Here is a 25,651-nt window from a genome sequence, read left to right on the forward strand (position 1 = left end):
TTTGCCCTAGAATAACGCCCTGAAAGGCACTGTAGGAACCTTAATGAATGAATAGCCTGATTATATGTTTAGTGACAGGGGTGACATGCCTTGTTCAAATGTTCTTGCTCTGTTGGTAAGAAGATAATACGCTTACAAGTTAGCACACCACAATTCATGAACAGGACCAAAGCAGGAAGCCTATGCCCCTCCACTTGTTCAGCCCCGTGAGAAAGAACAAACCTCGCGGAGCTCCTTGATGCGGCAGCCAGCACGGCCAATAATGCAGCCAGCGTGGCTCTGGTGCATGAGCAGGCGCATTTCACTCTCTGAGCCTCCATTTTGGCCAGTGTGCTGAGCAAACTGGAAACAAGGAATGCAGGCTATGAGCGAGGCTCAAGTGTAAAAGAACTACATAGGATTCAAGTGCAACACTTATTTAGCAAGGCAGCATGAATCGTCTCACACTAAGATATACTCCGGGGCATGCAAAATCTATGGTTGCACCTGGCAGCACCAGCGGTAGCATCTGAGTAGAAGAGGTACTCACATCGTCCAACTTGGGAATGATGTTGAGCAGGATATCTCCGAGTGTGTCCAGGTCAGCCACAATGGAGAGGATCCTGGGGTCGGATGGGGCAGCACCCGGAGGAAGAGGGCACAAGACACACAAAGGGATGCAAGGACGAGGGCACAGAGGCGAAGAAAAACAAAGCCACGAGCAGCACCAAAGAAACACCACAATATTTGCGCTTACTGAAAGCATCAATAGACCTATAAACTAAATAACCGGCCTACTGTCGAGCTTTTGCTAGAGTTTAAAACACTTTCCATGCAATGTCAGTGACAAGTTTTTTGGCAAGATTAAGCTAAAAGATTACGCCATTCCCTACTCAAGCTGACATGCATAGAAGCGACATTTACACCCTGCTCTAGGAACTGTTTTATGCTCGGTGTTTCCGATTGCTGCACTGAATTTTAGTGTTAGACATTACCACTTTATTAGTATAAAATGTGCGTTGTTGAAATTTGCAATGCTGAGCTAACTGAGCTAGCTAATCGGCCTAGCCATTCCTAGCACAGATTACGCTGCCGAACAATTCATTCTGTAAGATCAACGTAGCCGGCAGGTCAACATAGACTGACTGAGTGGGCATGCACTGCCGCTGTGGCCTTAGGGCCCTGGACTAGAAGAGGCTCTAACTATCAAGCTTGCAAATACCTCTACTAAACAATAAAAGCATTCATTCATTCTTGACCAATAAATAACCAATTAGGCAAATGCTCAATCTACCGGTATACATATTTAAACTTCACAACTCAATACAAGTTCCTTTGAAATTCCGGCAATGAACGTTATCACGTTAGCAAGTACTTCCTGACACAGGCACATGTTCTGCTACTAGCAAATATGCATTGGAATAGAATAACAAAACAAAATAAAAAGCACATCGCTGGGAATTAATGCACCCTTACAACGTCCAAGTACGCTACAGGAGCGAGTCCCCATTCTCTGCTGTTTTGTTAGTAGTTTGGGGCACACGGAGAAAGGATAACAAAAAAACCCAGTGCTATTAAGTGGTTAGTCTCTGTCAACCCTTCCCAACAATTATATGCAAAGAAAAAAAAAAATGACAAGCTCTGGCATATAATTTTTAGCTGAAATTAAGGCAGTGAACTTCAAGGAAAATGCCTGGTTAGGTAATCAACATATTTACCTAGCTGCTCAACTAACTGATGCTATCCTTTTAGTGTATCTTAGAAGGATGAGAGAAAAAAATAAAAAAAGCATATTTTAATTTATGCAAGAGCCACTACTAACCTACTCTGATTATCTGCATGTCTACAATGGTTTATTTTTAATGTATTACATTTGCAGCCTGATAGTAACAGCTGAGGTTCCTACACTGAGGTACTTGGATTGTGCCTCCCCACCACCTTCTCAGAGAGAAGGCAAGACAAGAGCAAGGGGCACTGCACTGAAAGCGGTCACCAGCCCCTCTCTCACAGACAGAGAAAGAGCCAGCGGAGGGCCCAACTGGCCCACTGGTGGGATGATAGCGCAAGAAGGGAAACGGATGAGTTCCTACCGTTCTGGGCCGGGGCAGTCTGGCACGGAAATGCTTGCTTTGAACTGCCCCCCGAGGGCAGGGGAGGACAGAGGACAGATCGGCACAGGGGCACGTTCGGCGTGTTTGATTTGCGGGGTCAGAGGGGCGCAACCGAGAGGGGGTCCGCCATGGAGAAACGGGGAGGGAGAGAACACAACACGTTGCAGGGGAAACGGGGGACTCTGCACCTGCTTTTGGTCTCAACGCGCACGCGCTACATCTCTCACTCTCCTCCTTACAGGTCTCTCACCTAGGACACGACTCAAAAGAGTGCTCCCTCCCCCTTGTTCCCCTAGAGACAGACACCTCTGCCTCCTCCACCACCTTCACCACCACCACCACCGCAGCACCCTTGGCACACACACAGCACTGCCTGCAAGCAACTACACCGCTTCCACCAGGCTTCAGCTACAAAACAAACGAGAGGTCAAGCCTATCAATCTGTGAAAGGTTGCATCCTACTTGCAAGCAGCTTCAGTGACCACAGAGTTGTCAACTAGCCTCGGCCTTGGCCCATTGTGTATAAGCTCGTAAGTGAGCAGTCTAGACTACCCCAATCAGACAGTCGAGATGCAAGACATGTAGGTAAACATAAGAGCGCACTAAACCGCAGTGGCTTGGTCGTTTGTTTAGGGTGTTCCAAAATGAGCCGGGCGACAAAGCTGTGACAGCTCTGTGGGAGTGCCTCGCTACGTCACTGAAATCCCTTGCAGTGTATGCACACAGGTTCTTGTACAAAGCATGCATGCGACTTTGAGCAAAGGCTGGCCACAGCCAAAATACATCATGGTTAATGGTGTAACACCTGGCTAGTCATGTTACTTGAAGAAAGTGTCCAAGCAGGGTACTAAAAAGCCAGCCACAAAGAAACTTTAGATGCCTTGGCTAGCGTTAGGTGCGTTATTACTAAATTACACTGCGCAGCCTTATAATAACTATGTGAAGCACAGAGAGGAAGTGCAGAAAAATAAATGCATAACAACAGCCAGTGACAGACTTGCAACACAGAAAGCGTGCCGTTAGGTACTAGGTTACTTGCCTAGCAGCCTTCAAGGTTTTGACCTGTTAAAAGCCTTTCAATCAAAATTATTTGACACTAGCAATCGTGTAATGGATGAAATCCTGCAATTAAATCCTATAAAAATCTTTTTTAGCATGCACATTAAACATTTTTATAATGATGCAGCGAGAACAATTAACATAGCCACTAAATTATTCGGTACGCTATTACAAACACTTCAAATTATAACATATCGCACTAATTTTCCAACATCATTAGTTGCTGTTTGGCTGCTCTTGGAGTAAGCAATGTTTACAGTTCCTCAGAGCACAAGCCACAAGCCAACCTTGAAATCGCGCAGGCACTACGAGTTTTCAAAGCTGTTCTGCAGCCTTGTCATAGCATGCTACTACCTACAACTGATATCATCCATGAGAGATGTCATGCACACAAGTGAACCATAAAAACAACATGCAAGCCAGGACTGAGCACATTACACAAGAGTGCCTTGCGAGTATTCAGGCCCCTTTCACTCGCTTTTCTGACAGTCACAATATACTACCCCACTAAAATGACTATCTTTTATGCAAAGTTAGTCTTCACAGCCGCAATCTGGAAGTCGCATGTTTGCTATGTAACTGCATTTACAGACAATGCAACCAAATTTAACGGATAAAAAAGCTGAATACAGCAAACCATTCACAGAACTACTATAAAACTTACTCAGCACTGAGATACTAGTTCCACAAGCAGGAAAGTAGTTATTGCTACACAACAGAATCTGGTCATACAACCATTCTTAAGTAATTTTCTGAAAGGTCGTATAAGGGCACCCGACACATTTATCTGCTAAATTTTAGCACTCTTAAGTTCGCCTCTTGTCTTGTGCTCACCAAGATGCCAAGAGCAGTAAAAAATAAAAAATCAAAAGAAATAAACACCAAAAAGGATAGAGATAGAGAGGAAATTAAGTATTAGTGCAGTGTAAAAAAAATGGCAGGGCCATGCAACACAAGCAGTCAAGATGCAGGTCAATAGGCGCACTAGAAAAGTGAGCGAAGGACCAAGGAAGAAGGCACTCACCTCTTTCCTCAGGCTGTTGATGTTGGTACCACCCTTGCCAATGATGGCACCAGCATTCTGCAGAAAGTTGTAAAAGAATTTTCATCGAGGCACCGCTTTGTAATACCTGCACTTCACCCATGTTCAAAGACCTTGAAACCCGCTAAACCTTGCACGGAAGATGGGCTAATGACTAAACCTTCATTCTAGGGATACTAATTCAATGAACAAAAGCATCCTACCCCTACAGCTTTGAGTTGTCTTTCACAGCATGTTACACAAGGTCATAAGAACTTTAATAGAGGACAAGAGTGCTAACAAATCAGACAGACAGACAGACAGACAGACAGACAGACAGACAGACAGACAGACAGACAGACAGACAGACAGACAGACAGAAAACAGCAATATGATACCATGCGCTATCCCATTCAGCATTAAGAAACAAGGCCTCAAAAAGCCAAAAAGCAAGATGTAAATTGAACTGAACGAGAAAAAGAATGCAACAAAAAATGCTTACTCTGAAACAGCTATCCCTTCCCAGGCTCTGGAAAACCTGGGCGTGCACCCCACTATTCATGCATGGACCCCCGTGTAGCTCACACTTAATGGTGGACTAAACAAAACGGCAGCGCGTGTGTGCATTACCCTGCTCTGCAGCAGAAAGCGGACGTCAACAGCACGACCTCCACCGCTGTTACGAGGTCGCTTGTTGGGAGCCTCATTATCGGCCCGGCCATCATCACTTGACTCACGCTTGATTCCCCCAGTTCCTGCATTAAAGGTGGAGAAGAGCAATTCAGTCACTCAACGGACAAGGCACAAAGAAAAGTGGTCGGCCGGTGATATTCTTTGTGGTTTTCCTTTGCACCCCATGGTAGGATGGCAGAGCATGTTGTCGCAATGTGTAGCCAAACTCATGTGCCAACTGGTCTACTACTCGGTGCACTTGCAAAAACAGGTAGGCTTTGCAGCTGCCATGATCACGCAGCAGCCTAAGAAACACTGGTATGGGCACCTAAGTATGGAACAACACTCACTGATCTGCCCATAATTTTCAATAACTTCCTCCCCGCCAACAGACTGCAGCAGAGTCGAACTAAACTCCATTTTTAAGGGCATGTGTGATGCGACAGCGCTAATGGCTTCAGCTTGCGGTTCCTCGTTCGTGTACATCCCTTAACGTGTGTCTCTATTAACACAAATGTTCATCAGCACACAGTAGCGAGCTACCGCATTGTGTGAAAGACACCTACCACAGACAGATATGGAGAATTTCAGTAGAAGAACGGAGGTTTGGGCTAGTTGGTGATCATCCATGTTTAAGCAGCAGCGCCGTCTTTGTGTACCTCCTTCCACTCGTCTCTGTCCTTTTGCGCTGCTGCTTAAACATGGAGAATTCCTTTAACCAAACCGCACGAACGTGGCTTGCATTAGGAGTAGCATGTCTGCAAACTACCGCCTACCAGATGCATGCTCTTGGATTTTTCATTCACCATGTACACAGCATCAAAGTTTTTGGAGGATGGGGCTTAAGTGATCCATGCATTGTGAGCACCAGTTTCTGATTTTCTCTACCATGCAGACCATGAACCAAAGCAAACAAGAATACACAAAATACAAGTCAACTGTCTCATTGATGACAACCTGATGCCAACGCTGTTGTTCAAACTGGACTTGACCAAATGCTTATATAGCGACACTGCCAGTACGGGCCAATGAATTCATTCAGTAAGTACAGGAGCTGTCAAGTCAACCAGTGAAAAAGCTGGTGAGTCAGATCGGAAGGGGACATTGTAGTAGACAGAAGCAGAGAAGGATGAAGGTGGCTTTGTTTTGGTTAAGTGGTATGAAAACCACATCATTTAGCAAAGCATCGTAAAATTACACAGTTCAGATGTCATAAATACTCAATATGATTCACAATTACCTGCTAAACATGCACTTCCTTATACGAGTACACAACTCTTCCCCTTTGCCATTCATGATGCGGCTACATGCATACATGTTACAAGAGAATCCTTGTATGAGTGCATCAAGTGCCACTACACCATACTAGTTAAACCCTGCTCTAACACCATTCTGCATTCCAATGGCTGACATGCTGTTAAGAACTCTGCAGCAAATGAAGCAGTGGAAAACAGGTTTAAGTATGGGATAGAAAAATTCTTTTAACTCGCAAGCAAAGAAACAACTGCTGTAAATAATAAGCCACAAGAAAATGTTTGGCAAAGATTATCTTTGTGCGCAATGTCATTAAAATATTTAGTGAAAATTACACATTATAGATACTGTATTAACCTGACACACCTTTATGGCTGCACTTACATTCAGCTTGGGGGCCACTAGCGGCCACCGGCCAGTGAGTCGCACTGTCATGACTGGAGTCATTTGTAGGTAGGTTGCACTTTCTCCTGCGGCTCATCTTGCCCATCTTTATCACAAACGTTCTCATCACAGAGGCCTAGCTTGGAGTTATTCTGACATAACAGGACGAGAACGACTTGTCCATGTTCCATGAAACAACCTTGTTACCAAGGCTACAAAATGGCTTGTACTTTGTTTGTCGGTAAAGAAGAAAAATTTTAAATAACAGCTAGGTCAATGTTTCCTGGCGATCGGATCCTTGCCAAAGATTCCTAAAAAACAAAAGTAATATTCAGGAGTCTACATTCAAGCGATATCGCAGAAATAGTCCTGAGCTGCCTTTTATAGCTAGCATTACGCTTGTGATATCTTGCTGGAACCATTTACTGATGTATGAAAGAGATGCCAAATGTTCACAATTTACAGTAATATCTTAACAGAGAGACTCACTCATGCACTTCTCTGGTGGAAAGTCATAACTAATAGGCGCGGACAGAGTCACTTATTTTACCTGGAACCCAGGGCCACAGCCCCAACAAACAGTTTGATTGCAGCTCCACCCTCACCCATAGTGCGTGAGTGTTTGTTACAACTGCAACCCTTATTAGGGGGCTTAATGGCCTGAGCATGTTTCAGAAACATTAAGCGGACAGTTTCTTGAAGGAGCCCTAGCTCTGAAAGGGCAATTAGTATATCCTATACACTATTTCACAAAGGGATAAAGGGCGCTGGGCTGCTCTAACTGCCTATCTAACAGACCAGTCAAGACAGTTATCAATTACAAGTCAAGAATGCAGTGGCAGTCAAAGCAGGCTCTCTAGTCAGTGGTGCCAGATCACAACACTGGTCCCCCATCAAAGGGACAAACATCGGCCTTTGTCTCCTTAAGGCCTTTCTTCTGGAGACTGAATACTATCCCTAACATAACTGCCTTGTGTCACCTACTGGCATGAAAAAGGAAAAATTCTCGGCTGCCGGAAGGTCAGCAGATTCCACTGGTTGAAGGGCTCCCTTTGAGGAATTTCGCTTCGTATATTTCAGAAATTTATTTCCATTCTTAACACCACATGATGGAGCTGTTTGAATGGAACATTTGTCTACTGAATAAAATCCGTATCTGAAATGCGTGCTAAAATGCCCTGTTGATCACTTTAAAAAACCAGGTTCCTGTACTTCCCTACACTTATAACCCTCAAATAAGTACCTTCACACCAACACACACAAGAAAACATTTATACAACCAAGAATTTGAAACTTCATGCATAACACTACAGCACTTACAAGTGATAAGGCAGCAGCCAGTTGCCTGCTCTTGTTGTTGTGTTGGGTTTTTTGGCACATAGGCAACTAAGGCCATCATGCGCCAAACACTAGGTTGCTGAGCTCCTTTATGAATGAAAATGAAAAGTGTTTAGAAAATTACAGCCGATTTAGAATCCTTAACTCTTTAAGAAAACTAAAAACAAGTGAAATTTCAACAAGTGGATTGTCTCCTAATAGTAAACAGGGGTGGAATAGGATGCATTCTTTATAGAACGGAGTAAAATATTTTTATCTTAACTGTTCAAGTTCTGTGAACGAGATCAAAATGTGGTTCACGGTGAGCTCACCACATTTTTTGCATAATGGTTTTTGCTCTTTTCTCAGTAAGAAATTGTGTGTCAAGTGTGTATGTCTAATTCGAAGACGGCACAAAATCACCTCACTGAAGCGTTCCTTCTGTGTACATGATTTCCATTCTCCTACTATGGGTTTTACTGTGTGCAGCTTATTTTACTCTTCATTATTCCATTTTTTTTTTTGCCATTCATCTATCAGGCTTCTTTGTACTAACCTGATACAATCCTTGTAGGGGATTTGTATTTTCTTTATTTCCTTATTTCGAGCTTGTACAGCACATGAGTCGGCTATTTCATTACCATCTATCCCGACATGGCTAGGAACCCAGCAAAATAATATGGTTTGGCCTTGCGTTGTGATTTTTTCTATGCCGTGAATGATGTTTCCTACTATAGGCTCAACTGCATTTTTAGAATGTAATGCCGTAAGCACACTTAAAGAATCGGTATAGATTATTCTCTTTTCACAGTTCTGTTGCATAATTTTATTTACAGCTACATAGACAGCATAACATTCTGCAGTAAATATTGAGGCATGTTAGGTAGCCTTACTACTTTTTCTCTGTTGCCTTGTACAACAGCACATCCAACATAATTTGCTGTTTTTGATCCATCTGTAAAAAATTCGGTGAAAGTTTCAAAAATATTGAATTTGTATAGACCATTTTACGACCCTTGGAGAAACTGGTTTGACTGGGCTGTTAAGGGGGAAGTCCACAGCACTTTCCTGTGCTAGGATAGCAGCTTAGCTGCCCAATATGGCAGCACCCTTCACCCTTTTGTAAAATCATATGTATTGGCTCAAACCTTGGAGATATATGAATGCACACACACAAAACAAAGAAGCTGAAGAGCTGAAAACCTGAACTCGTTCTAGAGATAGAAGATACTAGAAAAATCCAGGTTAGATGCCTCAATCAACTCTCACTCTCATGCCCACACACAAAACGTTTGGAACCCAAGATGTAATAAATCTACAAATGTATGCTAATGAATGCAGAAAGATATGCAGAAGCAGGGAAGATATTTTCCACCATGCCTAGGTTAGGAACTTCATTATCAGAGCAAAGAGTGCACCAGACAGAAAGTAAGCAAGGTGAACACACATCCTCAGTGTACACACACCTACACACAACAGCTCTATGTAGAATGTAGCACCTATTAGAACACACTGTAGATACATAGCTGCAGGTAGCCCGAGCCTTTGATTGATGTTCTACGAGTAATATGTTACAAGGGTGCATAAGCAACTATGACCACCTTGTGCCAAACACAAGGGTGTATAGAAATCTTTTGACGACTAATTTATGCATACATTTAGGAAACTTTACAATCTAGCTAAACATTAGTGTCTCTTGAGAACTTGAAAATGAAAGCTTTGGAGTACCTCTTCTCGTAGAGGCAAAGCTCAGCGAAATAAATTGCTCGTCTACTTGTGGGTGTTTACATGACTGATTGCTCTTAGTGCAGCGCTTGTCAAAAAAGTACAGCCTAAGGGATTTGCTTCTATACCCTGGAATGGTGCTCCTAGAATATCTCAGCTTAAGAAGGGTGATGAGAATTCTCTTCACCTGTGAGACTGTGAATGCTGGAGGTGCGCAATGAACTCAGTGTTAAAAGGCACAGAAACAAATCCCCTGGGCTGTACATTTTTGACAAAGTCTGTGCCTCTTTTAAACTACCTGAGCTTCATTCACTTGTACCTCCACTCAGACCTCCACTTTCAGCCCTAAGCATAGCATGCTGAGTAGGCAGACCAAGCAGCAACTTCCCCAAGGCCAGTAAAGCGGCCCTGCAAAGTCAGATCATTCTGCTGCTAGCATCCTTCACTTCCAGGCTGCAAGGGGCTAGGAGCTCTGCGGCCAGGGGGTGTGTCTGCACTCACCATCTCCGGCACTATCCATGACTCGTGGTCGCTGCGCTACAGGCCTCTCCAAGGCTCACACGGCGATAACCTGCGCACGCACACAAAAGGTTTCGTTTAAGGTGCGAGCAGCAGGAGCAGGTAAAGATGGCAGCATCAACTCGGCGCCACTGAAGAGGCCGGGGAAGCATAGAATCAAACGGGCCGGAGGACACGAAAGCACGCGGACAGCGAGAGGGCGGCCGGCTCGCGCGCCAGCGACCACCTGTTGTGCGGTCGGCCGGGCGTCAAAAGGGGGCAGAGATCCGTTGCCCCGGGCGATGGCGGCCAAAACAAAAAGGGTACCCCGCGTTGCCCAGGGATGGCCGCTCAATAAGCAACAGTGCCACAATCGATGTTCGGCCTGCTGCTGCCGTCAGCCAGCACGCTAGGGACGGACGCCCCGACTGCGTGGGTCGGCGGGGGAGGGGAGCCCAGGTCGCAAACGCCGCCGCTCCTGGTACCAGCGTCACCCGACGGAGACAACAGCAAAACGCGCAAGTGCCTCGCAGCGGTAGCAGCAACAGCAGCAACAGCAGCAGTGACGGCGCTGCTCATTGGTCTCCCCTGTCCAGAGGTACTAACCATGCCCCATGACGTGGCCAATAGAGACCACACCAAGTGGTACCACGCGCAATATGCGCGGCCAATGACGAAGCACGGACAAGAAGAGGACTTGGCGCCGTTTTACACTGTTCAAAAAAGACAATTCCAAGATCGAGAAAAGGGGGAGGGCATATTTGCGCGAAGCGACCAGAAACCAAGGAATGAGCGCGAAAAAAAAAATAATAATAAACGCAAAGACGGGCACGCACACGCGCGCGGCAGTGACCAGAAGCCAACGAATGAGCGCAAAAAAAATATATATATATATATATATATATATATATATATATATATATATATATATATATATATATATATATATATATATATATATATATATATATATATATATATATATATATAAATATAAAATAACCGCGAAGACGGGCACACACACACACACACACACACACACACACACACACACACACACACACACACACACACACACACACACACACACACACACACACACACCACGTCGAGACAGAGGTGCCGTTGGGCAGCTGAGGCGAACCGCGTGCGTAACAAAGGAGACAGAGACCACTGTCATGACAACGAGGCCAAAACTGAAAAATGAAATCTTGCAGTTGCCAGGCGCAATCCGTCGCTTTGCATTTCCACTTATATATTTTATTTTGACGGGCTACCGCCATGCCAGGTACACGAGTCGCAGCACGCCACTGGACCATCGAAAAAAAAAAAAAATATCCTTCACCCTACTTCCCTCACTTCTCCCGCGAAGTCGCTTCGCGTCGCATATATCGAACGGTGCACGCGCGCGGTACGCGGACTCGGGCTCCGCGACAAACCGACGCTGCCGCCGTGCGAGTCGAACTCGTCTCCCCCGGTTAACCCCCTCGCCCTTTCTTTCACCGTGCAAAGCCTTGCGCACCACGCACCGCCACTCACCGACGGCCCCCGACGCGATCAGAAACTGGCGTGACGGTGAATTCGCCACGCGCTGTACACAGCAAACGCTGGGATGACGAAGGGACCCACCAGAGAAGCGCCCTGCACCGAGACTGCTCATCAAGGGACGGGTGGGAGAGCGGACCGAAAGAATCGATTCCACTATTTCTTCGTGACTTTCCCGCCCGGGAAAAGAGCGAGATCAGACACGAAGGGTGCTGACTAGATTAAACCTGATAAAAACCGCGGGTGAATGCGCGACGCGAGTTTCGGCTTTTCTACATCAATAGTACGACCTCCTCTATAAACTTCAAATGCACAGCACCAACAGCAGGGGCAACACTGCCTTCTCATCGCCTGCTTACGCCTTATCCAGAACCCACGGTGATCAGTGATCACCCGTTGAAAAGGGTTTGGGCCATATCATCATCTTATCTCAAAAGTTGAAAAAGAAACCCCGCAGAACATGCCAAATTATCCGGATCGTTAGAAAATTGTTCCCCGAGTATTAGAAAGGACATACTCCCAAAACCGGGACACATCATAACAGCGAAAAAGCGCTGCGTGACCGCGAACAAAGGCTTTCTGCGTTGAAGAGCATGGCACATGCGGTACGAGAAAAACGCGGGACGGGATACACTGGAGCGCGCCAACGCTGCTGAGCGACGCCGCAATCGTTGACAGGCGACTGCACCTGACCACTCCTCGGGTGTTGATGTATGCGGCGGCCCACTGAAGCCAAGGCATGCGCAATCTCGACGCGCCGGCTGTGAAACCAGAGCTCGGAGGGCCGCACCGGCGATTACTATTCACCTCGTTAGCACCATAAAGGAGATCGAATCCCGGCCTCGGCAGCCGCTTTTCGGTGGAGGCGAAAAGCTAGGCGCCCGTATGCTGTGCGATGTCAGCGCACGTTAAAGAACCCCAGGTGGTCGAAATTTCCGGAGCCCTCCACTACGCGTCTCTCATAGCCTGAGTTGCTTTGGGACGTTACACCCCACAAACCAAACCAAATTTTCGTAACCGAGGTCAACTCCATTCAATTATTTGGAAGAAAAAAGAAAAGCTGGCTTTATATGGCTAATCGGAGTCCAAATTCCGGACTCAGGAGTCGGAGTCGAAATTTCCGGAGTCCACTACGGCGTCTCTCATAGCCCGAGTTGCTTTGGGACGTTAAACCCCACAAACCAACCAACCTTTATATGGCTACACTGACGTCTTTCCAGCAGCATTCATCGCCTAGAAAGCTGGCTTTCAGTACCTTTTGCGAGTCCATTCGAACACGTGACGTCCCTACTGAAAAGGAAGGCTTGCCACGTTCCGGAGTGAATGGTAGCGTGTATCGACAAAGAAAAACGCAATCTACTCGCGAGACTTGGTGGTGCCACGTCACCACACAAGTAAAAGTCGGCAGAAGCCAACGTCGCCCACGCTTCGGTGTTCAGTTAGCCCCCAAAACTACGCATTGCGCGTTGAGCGTAGCTCGAATTCGTATCTGCCCCATTACAAATATCCTTTAAATAATTTTCCGTTACGACTTCCGCTCACACTCCTATGCGCGGTGCTTCAGTAGATAGCGTTCTTATTCTTTCGGCGCGTCAATCTAAAAGCCGACCACCGCCTCTACTCCTACGGTTCCTGGCCTCGCCGTTTTCACATTCCACGCCGCATACCCGCTGCGTTGTTATTCTAGTTCACTGTAATCCAGTGGTGCTGCAGCGGGCGTCGAGATAATTAAGACAGAGAACTTTGCGCGTCGGGAAAGAATCGCAACTAAACACACACAGAAAAAAAAAAAAAAAAAAAAAAAAAAAAAAAAAAAAAACAGAAAGCAGACGACACTAGCTGCGTCCTGTCCCGGATGCGCTCCGTGAGTTAAGAGAACAATTCACGGATAGCGGAGAGAAGCAGCGGAGTCCTCGTGTAACGTCAGACACGGACGCGCCGCCGCGGGAAGCAATGGGAAACAGCCTTTGCTTGATCGGGCTGCGAAACATTGATCGGGCTGCGAAAAGGTGTCGTGCGCTCCTTTAAGGATGTTAAAAAAGAAATAAGTAGGAGGGGCCGCAGAAGCACAGGAAACAAGGCCGACGATTACCGCCGGGTGGCTCACAAACCACCGAGCATCGCCCACGCTCTCCTTCCAGCACTCCTTGGCACGAAAGGCGGCCATTAGGGAAACACTCGATTGGAATCTCGGTTTCTGGGGCGGGACACAGCCCGGCGCGCCGAGATTCGTTCGCGAGAAAACGATTAACGGCGAGCGGCAGTTCACACAGTTTCCATGGGGAATAATACCGTCGCTAATCTATGAACCGCAAAAAACACCCCTGCCATTTCACCCGCCTCAAACGAGAAGTACTGGACTTAAGGAAAAATGAGGAGGAGGAGGAGGAGGAGGGGTCATGAAGTTGTATTTGCAATAGCTCTTCCAGAATGAGCATAAAACCAGAAGCTTGCGAATATATATATGCATGTTGCATAGCACATTCAACGCCCGAACTAACGACGCTCTAAGCGATTTCTGGATCTTTCCGGAGCAATGACAACGTTACTCCTCATAGACGGAATGGAATCATGACAAAGAGACGAACGATATCAGGTTATTCAGTTATTTCCCGCTCTTTCTGCTCCGCTCCACAAAATTTTATGGCACGCTTGCTTACCTGCTTATGAAACTGCGGCTTTCGGTTGCCGGAGTCGGTTAGAGTATACGCAACAAGTAAAGTAAGGATAGAGGATAGCGTTGCTTATCAACAAGGCCACGAGGCTCAAGAAAAAACGTACATTGTCATAGCATACGCGCGCATGACGCTTTTGAAACGAGCTGGGGTTAAGCTCCTAGAGTGCGCGCCCAGGCATATAGTAATTTCCTTGCGTTGCTAAAATGTTTGCTTCGGAATTACGCCTAAACACATCGGTTATCACGGATCACCAGGTGGAATCAGCCTGAACCAATTCTCGCATTGTCACACTTGTTCCGTGGACACCTGAACTGCGCCGCAAAGGAAGGGAGGAAGGGGCCAGTGAAAATAGAAAGGGGAGCCGTAGTGGAGGGCTACGCAGTAATTTCGACCACCTGGGGATCTTTTAACGTGCACTGATTTCGTTTCGATGGAGGGGAAACGGAGAGGCGTCCGTGTACTGAGCGATGCCAGTGCCCGTTCAGTCTCAGTAGCCGAACGAAATCACGAAACGCAGACCAATGGCTCTCTGTCCAGCCGTTGCAATTCGGGTTCCCGGAGCAGTTTAGCGCACGGGTTGCAGTTAATTAAAATGACAAAGCAGCGATTACACTGCATCATCTCCTGCATGCCTCACGCGTGGCCCCAGGCTCACTTGTGACAACGCAACCTTCATTGATCGACAACATGCAGTAGTAGTTGTGAGAGAGGAATAGAAGCACCGAAACAAGGATAGAGCCCTCGATAGGGCCGAGAGGCAACGGCCGCCGCCTCAGTCCGGTTTATCAGCCAGGCAGCTGGCTCGGGGCTCAGGCTTGGGTGAGCTGATCTCTCCAGGTTCGAGAACATGGGTTAGGCAGGAAAACAAATTAAGCTTTCTTTTTTCAATTACAAATAATTTATCTAACCCTGGAGAATAAAACCTGAACGAGATGTAAACATAATTACAAGGTATTCAACGAGTGCCCGAGAATTGTATGTGGTGATTCGTGCTTATTATAGTCGGATACAACTCGAGCAAACACCCATAAAAGCAGGCCCTCCATCTAATGGCGTCGACCGGTTAGCGTTACGTGCTGGTTAACCACTCAGGCAGGAAAGAGAAGGGCTTTTGTCCCCATCCCCTGGAGAATAGGTTCTCTCCAATCCGCCTTTTTACCAAGGCCGCTCTGCGCATGCGCGCCTCTCCCCTGGTTGAAAACAAACCACCAGCCCAAGCTGCACATGCGCAGTTCCTGGCCTCCGTGATCGACGCGGCCGTAACTAATCTCGGAGCACATGTGTAGTTAATATTCGTGACAGGCGTATGCGACACACTGTCATTTCGCTGGCGCCAAGGACGTTTTCAACCAGTAGCAGACGAATTTTCAACCACTCCCAGAGGGCGCCACATTTTGTGAAAAAGGCGGATTCCCCCCCTTCACACCCCTACCGTGAACAATACGCGCCACGGCACGGTGACAAAGAAGGCGTGTAGTGCCACAGGTTAAGCTGCTCGCGAGATTAACCACAATAATCGTGGTCGACACCGCCAGATGGAAGGTCTCCTTTGATGGATATTTGCCACCCCGTTCTCGAGTTGTATCAGACTATATAATATCATGCCCATCATTCCAAAGCAAAAAGAAACTTAGTCTCCACCCCTTTCCCTTTAAATTTGCAACATTTTTATGCTTCTTATGAGCAAAGTTGTGCTACCGTTCATTCTATGCCGTTCGGCACACAATAGAGAGATTTAGCATACCGTGATCCGCCACCGTGATACTCTACCGTGCGTGGGCGGGGCGCACAAGCTGATTGGTCCTGACGTGGCAGGTGTATGTGCCGACATCGAGTGTGTGGCGCCATCTATCGGCGTCTCTCTCTCTAATACTGCCGCGCTCGGCGGAAGGACGACACTGCACCGGACGATGCCGAGTGAACGACGCCAAGCGGACGATACCGCCGATAAGCTGACGAAACACAGCGTCAAAATACGCACGGCTTGATCACTCGCTATAGCGCGAAGGACGCCGCTGCGTGCATTCAATTTAAAGCTTATCAAAGCGAGACCGTATACGACACGATCAGAAACACGTCGCACGGGAAAGAACCTTTGTATTCTCTGCATGCGAAGGATTGCACCAGCTGTGGCGCAGAGGACAGCGTGTCTGGGTCCCTTCGCACCGCGGTTACAAAGGGACAGCTCGCACACATGTCCGGTATCAGCCCTACGCTTGGCGGTACTTGGTCCCCACACGGTTGAACCAACTTGACATCTCATTTTAACAAACTGGACAATACCCCGAATGTTTTATTGGAGGACATGAGAGGCAGCCTTCCCGTGCGCGTGTTACAGCGCCAGCCATGCGCAGCTGCCCACAAGAGCATCGCAGACACCTGGCGTACGCGCAAGTTTGCGCGACCGAACGAAGAGGGCGCAGCGAGTCAATGCGCTCACGAAAAAGAAGCCTACTTGCTAACACACACACCACACCTCAGTCTCATTGATTGCGAGTGAATAATGATATCTAGGTATACTGCAAGTTTCCGTATTCGAACACTGCCGCTGCAACCGCGTCTCGGCCATGTCTCCGCGCCCGTACGCTGTACGATGTCATTACTAAGACGTCCTTCGTAGAGTGAGTCGCTTCGAGTCCCACATGCTGCTGCTACCGTTTCCAATTTCAAATCCCCTGGAAAACGTTTGGCGCAGATGCGCGAATACTGGTAATAAAGCACCTGCGCAGTAGACTGGCTGGTGGATTCGGCGCTTAAAAATATGTGAGCGAATGGTGATAGGAACAGAATACAGCCGAAATCTTTAACCATACGCTCTACGGATGTCAATCGAAGCGCCATTTTACTATATAGTACGGGGGCGGATGTGGAAGCCTTGCGCGCGAATCGTGTGGAAGAATGGAGCCCGTAGAAAGCGTGCGCAATATCTCTGAGCGAGATGTGCCCGCGGGATATCGGTGGGGTTCCGGTATCAGTGACCGATAGTTAGTCATAGATAATGATAGTGACAAGAAAGAGTCTCTTCCCTCCCCCTCATGCGCAATTTCGAGTGGGCAGCGTCAAAGATCGGACAACTCGAGAACAACAGAAGTTACGAGCAGCTGGCAATTTTGTCTTAACTCGCTTTAAACGAGCCCCAGCGACGAAACAGCTCAAAGCTGGCGACAAAGTAGTTAATTAGGTCCGTTTTTCCGGATTAGTGATTTCCTGCGCACGCACAGACCCGAAGAGGTGAGCGGCCCGGCGACTGCGTGCCGAGTCGAAATGTTCTGTTGTCCTTCGGCCCAACAGACCAGCGTCAGCGCGTTCGCGCAAGAGGCGAAACCTGAAAATATGGACCGATGACCGGAGCGGCAGCAAGAAGAAACAGCAGCCGCGGGCTGTTGCCTTTTCAGCCACAGTGTAGCAGCGGCAGGTCCCCGAGTGTTGGGGCCGCGATATTGACAAACCGCCGAGGCGACCACTGGAGCAATAAATAAATAAAAGATGCGCGAGAAGAGGGAGGAGGCAAGAACGCGAACCTCTCTCTCCCCCCCCCCCCCCCCCCCCCCCCCGTCACCAAGCGGGAGACGCGTCTTCGCTTCCCTTCGCAGCTTCCACTCTCTCCACATCCAGGGCTCACCAAAACAAGCCGAAAAACACCGGCGTTGCCCAGGGCGACGCCGGCAACGCCAGTGTGCGCCAGACGCACCGGGCGGCGCCGAGCACTAGGCGCGTGCTTTGTCGTGGAGGCCGGTGACGGCCACCAATCGAACACAAACAAAAAAGGGGGGAAACTCTAGAGACAAGACGAAACAGCAAGCACACGGATGGAGGCCGACGTGCGCTGTTAGCGGGCCGAGTCTTCGGTTCGAGGGAGCTACCCCCAGCCGAGGCACAACGAATCACTCCAATGTTTGTGCCCGAGATCCAGGCTGGAGGCGCGCAGCGCGGTCAGTCACCCGACTAAATGCTGCACGTTTACCAGCGCAAACAAATGCTGTACTAGACGCGCGCGCGCGTGCACGCACACGCACAAATATATGTCAGGGTTTTCCGAATACTAATGATTAAAGTTATAACAACGCTGCACACTAATGATTACTATTATAACACCGCATGGTCGGTGCCACGAGGACGCGAACACTCCGAAATATTTTGGGTAGAGTAGTAAAAAAAAATAAAGGCGATGCCCTTTCGAACTATACTGAAGCCACTTGTATCGCCGCGTTCAACAAGGGAGGCGAGAATGCCAGCTGTTTCGCGCAGCTCGCTACACAATGGAAGCGCGGCACGGATATCATATTTCTCTGCCGCGAATAGCGCACGCACAGGCGCGCGGGTCAATTCAGCGTACCTCTCCACATTGCGAGTACGCCACTTGCTGCTTCCCGTGTGCGTACACAGCGCGCAGCTGGCGAGCAGCGCCGAGCCATCGATCCTAGTCCACAGCTGCGCAAGCGTTTCCGCCGAACGCGCCAATTTCGGGGCGAGCCGACTTTTTCACCAGCTCTTGCGTTGCGCGCGGTCTTGAACCCTTCGCGCTCCCCAATACGACCTGCTACACGAAACACAGGTTGTCCGACGAGCGCACTTTGCCGCAGGCACTACTATGCACACGTGGTGCCGAAAAGAGACGGATTTGAATGTCGCGTCCAGGTCTATGCACCGTGTATTGCCGAGGTGCGGTCGACGCGTTGCATGCCGCAGTGGGCGCGACTGTATGAACATAATTTAACGTCACGTTGGCGGGCTCGCTGGTGCGGCGGATATGCTTATGAACCGCTGGGCTTCGAAGGGCGCTTCGAGAATTGAATAAATACGAGTTTCGTGCTACGGTCAGATTTTCCCTTTAACTTTGAGCTCTGCGGGCTGGTTTAAGTGAAATGTCTCCGTGTCGGTGCGATCCTCGACACCGACTGACCCTGATAAGTCAGCACAGCAACAGAACCACCTTCAATCGCCCTCTTTACCGAAAGAGAAGCGAGGCGGCGCAGTCTGGATCCGTCTCCTCAAGGCGCTTGGGTGGTCTCCACTTAACGCCGACCATCAGCTTGCACAACGAGGCTCTTATTGTTTCGCCTTTACGCACCGAGGATAGTTTGAACTGATGATACGAAGTGGTGCGTGCCAGGAAATGTATAATACTGTTCTCGAGGTCGAATTAGTCACGTTAAATACGCGCCGCAAGCAAGCCCAGTAGTCAAACACGCTTTCGTTCGCTCGCACTGGCGCCCTGGAACCTTCCGGTGGTGGTGGTGGTGAACACGTTTATTGAATCTTGAGCCTTATTGATTGTTTTGATGGGTCGGCTCGATATCGCGTAGGGTGGCCGGGAGCTTGTGGCTATTCTCGTCGGACGCGTTGTTCCGACGGTAAAGCTGCGCTTTGGAGTGACCGAAAACAGCGCGCACGTCAGTATTGGAACGACGCTGCATGCATACTGCAAGACCCCGTGGTTCATAAACATAGCGGATGCATATCCCACAATTCCTTTCACTGAAGTCAAGGCAAGCTATAAATAACGGTCTATCAGTCGCACGGGTGGCGAGAGCATGCTTGCGAAAAATGAAATGACTTTAGACGACGGCCCGCGTTCCAATTTCAGAACGCCGGCGGCTGCCGCCTTGGCCGAGTCGATGAGCTATAGCGCTGACATCCCCAAAGAAGCAGCAGGGACGTGGCACATGTGCTGACGGGTAACGGCTCAAGACCGCTGTCAGAGGCGCTCTCAACCTTGGCGTAAATACTAGCTACTTTAATCGTGATGAGGATGGAAGCTACTACAAGTAATTTCGTCACGTGCACGTCACAATACACCATTTGGGTTACTGCTAGCAGGTACAAAGATTCAGGCTCGCCGAAAACTCCCCTCTCTCTATTTCTGCGTATGAAGTGACGGAGCCCATCACAGCTCGGCGGATTTCAAAACACGCCGTCAAAAAGGTCACGCCGGGCGCAATTCAAAGCGAGGCACACGCGCACGACAGCCACCTGCGGCTGACGCGTGGGCAGACTTTTAATGCAAGCGACATCGATACGTGGAAGAAGCGACTTCGGCTTCGGCCTCTTCTGTGCCGCCCATTACATATATACTTCCTTTTCGATTATACGCGAGTCGAAATACGATTTTGCGTGGCAATAAATTGAGGTTACAAGACTACGTCGAATCCTGCAAAGCGAATCTGGGTGTTTTATGTCAATTCTGCACACCCCCTCCTTCCCCAAGCACACTTCTATCCCTCAGACAGGTTACCGTCGTGAGAAAAGTATCCAAGGCTCCGCTCCGCACGCGTCAATCGCCACGTGCCCACGGTAACGAGAGTCGCGATATCTGACGCGCAACGAAAAATGGTCTAATCGTTTTTTTTTTTTTTTTACGTTAGCGCAGCGTCCTGCACAAAGGTGAAATTGAACCCTGACACACAAGAAGTTTGTGCAGCCTGCACGTAACACGAACCTGGCAGCGGGAGAGTGACGGAATGACGTAGATTGTTGCAAGCGCAGGTGTGCGGCGCACTGGATAAGACATGTAGAGGAAAAAAAAAAAAAAAAGAGCTCGCAAAGCGCCATCTTCGGATTACGAGAAATTTCGACAAACTTTCATGCCCACATCCCCCCCCCCCCCCTTTTTTTTTACCCCTGGCACAGACAATGCGCAGGCGATCATCCTAGCGACAAAACTTTTTCGTAGGTCTCGCGACGTGGATTTAGATTGCGACCGAATAACTCGCTCGCAGAATAACAGGCGTTGATTACTCACAAGCGTGTTAGCCGACATTAACAGGCGCCTTGTAGAGGGGACAGTGGGCTCTTGTCAAGCTGCCTTGCAGCTTTTACCCGCAGCCCCCTTCACCTTTTTGATGGAAAAACAAACACCATTATTATTATTATTAAATGCCGCCGAGACCCTTCGATGTTTGCCCCCGCGTGGACGGTGCCGCCGCTATTCCAGTCTCCGGAGGCGAAACAAATTCAACAGTCATTGAGGTACTTCTGCACGGTGTCTCTTAATTTGACCCTGTATCTTGGCAATTTGCGTGGTCTAGACGGGAGGGCCGCCCCAAACGATCCGACGTGGAGTTATTACGGGAAGACTGCTTCCGGAGAAGTCGCGTTTGTGCGGCAGACGGCCGACGTACGTTCAGACAGTTCAAAACCACTGACATCAAAGACTCGTATACGATGGTCGACTGGTCAACACCAGAGCGCGATCCTTCGCATTTCGCTTGGCATACCCAACCAAGAGATCGCCACGCCTCCTGCGCACGAAAACCAGCCACTAAAGTTAGCCACTCGCTCTCTCTTGAGTTCTAGCAAGTCGCGCACTTCTGCTTTTTTTTTTTTTTTTTTTTTTTTTTGCTATAAAATTTTGTCAAGCCACGTGTCAATTCAGATACAAACACACATTTCGTTTCGGGAGAAAAGCGAGAAAATCAAGGTAACCTTTATCGGCGCAACGCCCTCTCAGAACCATTAGCCATGTTTTTTTTGCATAGAGTTAATACAACTGAGACAAACTAGAACGAAAGCGACAGCGGCACAACCATGTAAACCCTCTCCACTCCTTTGCTAATCGTGTTAGCAGCCATTATGGTACTTTTCGCATACGCGTACAGCCAGCGCCCTCTAGTCCTAGATAGAGCAGACGAAACGATACGAAACTATCGCATGTACGCTATCAGCCTTTACATCAATTAAATTTTACAACTGTAAAAAATTGCATACGCGTACAGTCAGTGCCCTCTAGTCCTAGATACAGCAGACGAAATGATACGAAACTATCGCAAGTACGCTTTTATCAGCCTTTACATCAATTAAATTTTACAACTGTAAAAAAATTGCATATGCGTACAGCCAGTGCCCTCTAGTCCTAGATACAGCAGACGAAACGATACGAAACTATCGCAAGTACGCTTTTACAGGTCTTTATATCAATTAAATTTTACAACTGTAAAAAAAATAAAATGTGAAAACATGTTTCTACGATTTTTAATGCTTTTAGCCCTACTTTTTACAGTACTTGTGCGTGTAAAGCAAAACTAATTAATAGGAGTATCATCATGGCGCTACACGAGTGCAGCACATCCTCCTTGCCGCTTTTTACTCCCCTTGGGCTTACTTTGTGCGTGAGCAACGGACGGAATGTGCGCCATGAATGTAAAGACGCTGCCGCGGCACAGTCTTTTCGTCCGCCTCTATTAGATTATTGCCGCTCGTCCGTACGATTACAAAGACAGCGGGACCACAAAGCAAAGGGACCACCAGAAGGAACTGGAAGCAAATCGCTCCATCATTCTCCGCTCTCTTTAGATATCAAATCAACATAATCAGCCTACACGCACGCCCTGCCAAGGCCCGCCATTGCAGAGTCATGCATAAAACAACTCGAGCTCGAAATTTACACACGTGTGTCCAAATAGCGCCTCGCGTTTACGTCGTCACTTAACAGCCTGACCCCATCATTTAGGGATATGAGAATCGGGTGCACATGCGCTGACGTCCTTTGGGCCGTCGGGTAAGCGGGTGACACGTCCCGAAAAGGTCGAAATGCGTAACGGCCGACGTCCGCAGAGGTACGACCCCCGCTCGCATCAATACCAATTCGTCGTTGCAGTTTCATTCTAGCTGTCTCACGTTCGCGGCGAATGCATTCGCGCACGATGATTTTTCTGCCAAGGTAGCCACACAAAATATAAGCGCTAAAAAGAGGAAAATTTTAAGGTATACGGGCATGGGCAGCTGTCGCTAGGCGCAGCTGATCAAGTAAGCGTTTGTCTACGTTTCTGCACTCTTCCATCCGCAGTGGCGCTGCGTGCGGCACAGGCGGTCGCCATGTTTTGACACCAGAAGTATGACGAGTCTTCCTAATCCGCTTATTGCCACCTGCTGCGAACGGGATTGCGGTAACCATGCACCCCATGACGGCACCAGTGACGTCACGTACAGCTAACGTGTCGAAAGGCCCCGATTTCCGACGAAAAGGTGCGTTCGGTTAGTGCGAGCTGCTTGCGTCCTCTCGGCTCTCTCCAACCGCGGCAGTAGTGTTAACAAACGTAAATTCGAACTCGTTCGATCACGGCATACGCAAGAAAGAAAAATGACAGTTTTCGCCCATGTTTCACCTCATTGAGTCGACGAACGGTCGAGAGGGCCCTTGAAACTTGTCAGAAAACTCGGGTCGCACGCACGGAGAATCACGATGGCAAGGCATTATATATTCCAGCATGACAGAGCTGCCACGCCCCTCGGTGGCACGGGTTTAGACCCTTATATCCACGGGGAGGCAGAAATGATCCAAAGGTGATTCTAGCACCCGCCCCTCGGCTACGCCATGCGATCTCAGGCTCCTCCCGGCTTCCGTTTAGAAATGGAAGCGACGGATCGAACCTTTCGTAACGGCCGACACGCGCCTCCCACTCGAAGCCCACGTCGATTATATACGCACATCCGAGCGCCAAAGCTCCTGGTTCTCGCGCGCAGCTCGGGGTTAGGTTTCAGTGTAAACGGTTACCACGAGGAAAGCAATTGCTCCAGCGATTTACACTGGGACAGGTATTTCCATTTTCTTTTTTTCCGAGCAAACCGAGGCTTATATATATATAAACAATTTATCGCCTGCATATCTTCTGGTATAGGCGAGATTAGACGAGGAGATAATTCTATGCTACATTTACTGCAACTGAATGTACTGAGAAACACCGTAACAAAAATTCAGACCGAAGTACACGCTTCGAAGCGGGCCGCCATTGTTGTAAACGTCAATTTAGCGTGCTCAAGAACGACTCACGATAAGCCGCGCGGTGATGATAAAAATGAGAATGGCGCTCGATTCAGGTCGCGGAGGCTGCGTTTCGACGTAGGCGGGAAGCATCCTTAGGAGCCCGTTCGCTGTGCGATGTAAGGTGAAAGAAACAACACCAGGAGGGCGAAAATAATCAGGAACCCTGCAGAACGACGCGAACGTTGTCGCGAGAAAGGAACAAACTCAAATCAGGGCGCAGGAAAAAAAAAAAAAAAAAAACCTTGCACAGCGTACGAGAGTAAACACGCAGGGTCCGAAGAACTTCATATTTAGCCGCACAGATGGCACCACGTGTCACGCACTGTCCGAAAAACAATAAAACCGAACTTGTGGACTTCACTTTGCTCGAGAAGTCAGCCAGAAACATGGATTAGTACCGTAGAAAAAAAAAAAAGTTGCCGGCTCCGAATACTCGAAGTGTGAAAAGTTCGTCGACCGGCTGTGGCAGCTGCAGCCACTGAGTCAGCTTCGGACAGATAAGCACAGGCAAGGAAATATGGTACCTATATCCCAAAGGCAGCGAGTTTTCTCGCTTCTTGAATAAACGAACCTGAACAAAGCCGGGGACGCATTTCGGGAGAAATAAGACCGTGCCCGCTCGACTGGCCCCACAGCAGAGTCGCAACGCCATGTGGAGACCGCGACCGTATACGCATCGCTGGCTCTTCCGTAGCCGGTCGGGCTAACGACCGCTAATGGCCCCACGACGGCGTCGCACCGCTGTCCCTACACGCGGAGACACAAAACAGTTGCTTGCGCGCACTATTCCCTACACAAGGCATATTCGTGAGTACATTGTATACTCCAGAGAGGAATGGGGCCAGCGCCTTAATATGCATCGGATATTAGTTGCGCATCTGTAGCTGTTAGCACTCATTTTTGATGCGGTTGAACTAACCATATTGTGGCCACAAGCGCCCGCGTTCAATTCAGCCGGTAAGAGTCAGTCAATCGGCTTCGGCGAAGTTTTAAGACCATCGCAGCGGCTGGATGAGAGGAGGGCAAGTGCGCGCGAATTCCTAGGCACAAAAGCTACTGCGGTCATCATGTGCCAAACAGGAAGACAAAGGCTAGTCAGGTTGTTTATGCATTGACATTGTTCTGATCCATAGTTTGCTTAGGGTATTGGGTTCTTTTAGAAACTTAAAAATACAGGACGGACCATCATCAGCTAAAACCAGCACTGGATGAAAAGGAATGTTTGTTGTGAGACCTGATATATATGCATACATACTCTCCTTGAGACAATAAATGATTTTTACCACCACTTCCAGTGAGTCGCGACTTTCCTCTTTTTTTTTGTTTTATTTTTTTTTTATTTTTTTTTTGTCTCGCGCGCCGGCGTGCGCAAGCTGACGGGGAGAGGAGCGTCGTTTTCGATCGCCGATACGTTCGGTGTTAGCGTGAAACTGGCTTAAAAATTCTTGCGTTGACTGAAGGAATACATTTCACTCGGGCGCGCTTTCTAGTTTCAGTAAACAGCTCCCTCTTAAATTCCCACTCAATTTTAACACCGCCGTCTACGGCGGCGGAAGGAGCTGTCTGTATACCGCGTAAAGAAACAAAGAACAGAGCGATACAGCGCCACTCCCGTTCACGCGGCATGCCAGGACACTCGCAGCAG

General features: G+C 48.3%; 1 protein-coding gene across 3 annotated transcripts in view; it reads right to left on the bottom strand.

Annotated features, from left to right (window-relative positions):
- Positions 1–25,651, bottom strand: part of LOC146198625 (heterogeneous nuclear ribonucleoprotein K-like) — a 55,816-nt gene that overhangs the window by 16,042 nt on the left and 14,123 nt on the right. For all 3 annotated transcript variants that reach the window (XM_084594140.1, XM_084594139.1, XM_084594138.1), the window contains exons 2-7: positions 10,024–10,093; positions 4,801–4,925; positions 4,174–4,230; positions 2,070–2,113; positions 530–602; positions 223–342 (exon numbers count right to left, since the gene is read on the bottom strand). In XM_084594140.1, coding sequence (XP_084450266.1) covers positions 223–342; positions 530–602; positions 2,070–2,113; positions 4,174–4,230; positions 4,801–4,925; positions 10,024–10,042 — 438 coding nt within the window. In that variant the 5' untranslated portion in view covers positions 10,043–10,093. The remainder of the gene's footprint in view (positions 1–222; positions 343–529; positions 603–2,069; positions 2,114–4,173; positions 4,231–4,800; positions 4,926–10,023; positions 10,094–25,651) is intronic.

The sequence above is a fragment of the Amblyomma maculatum genome, chromosome 2, assembly GCF_055883805.1.
Source record: "Amblyomma maculatum isolate TAMU_Amacu chromosome 2, ASM5588380v1, whole genome shotgun sequence".
Taxonomy (NCBI): Eukaryota; Metazoa; Arthropoda; class Arachnida; order Ixodida; family Ixodidae; genus Amblyomma; species Amblyomma maculatum.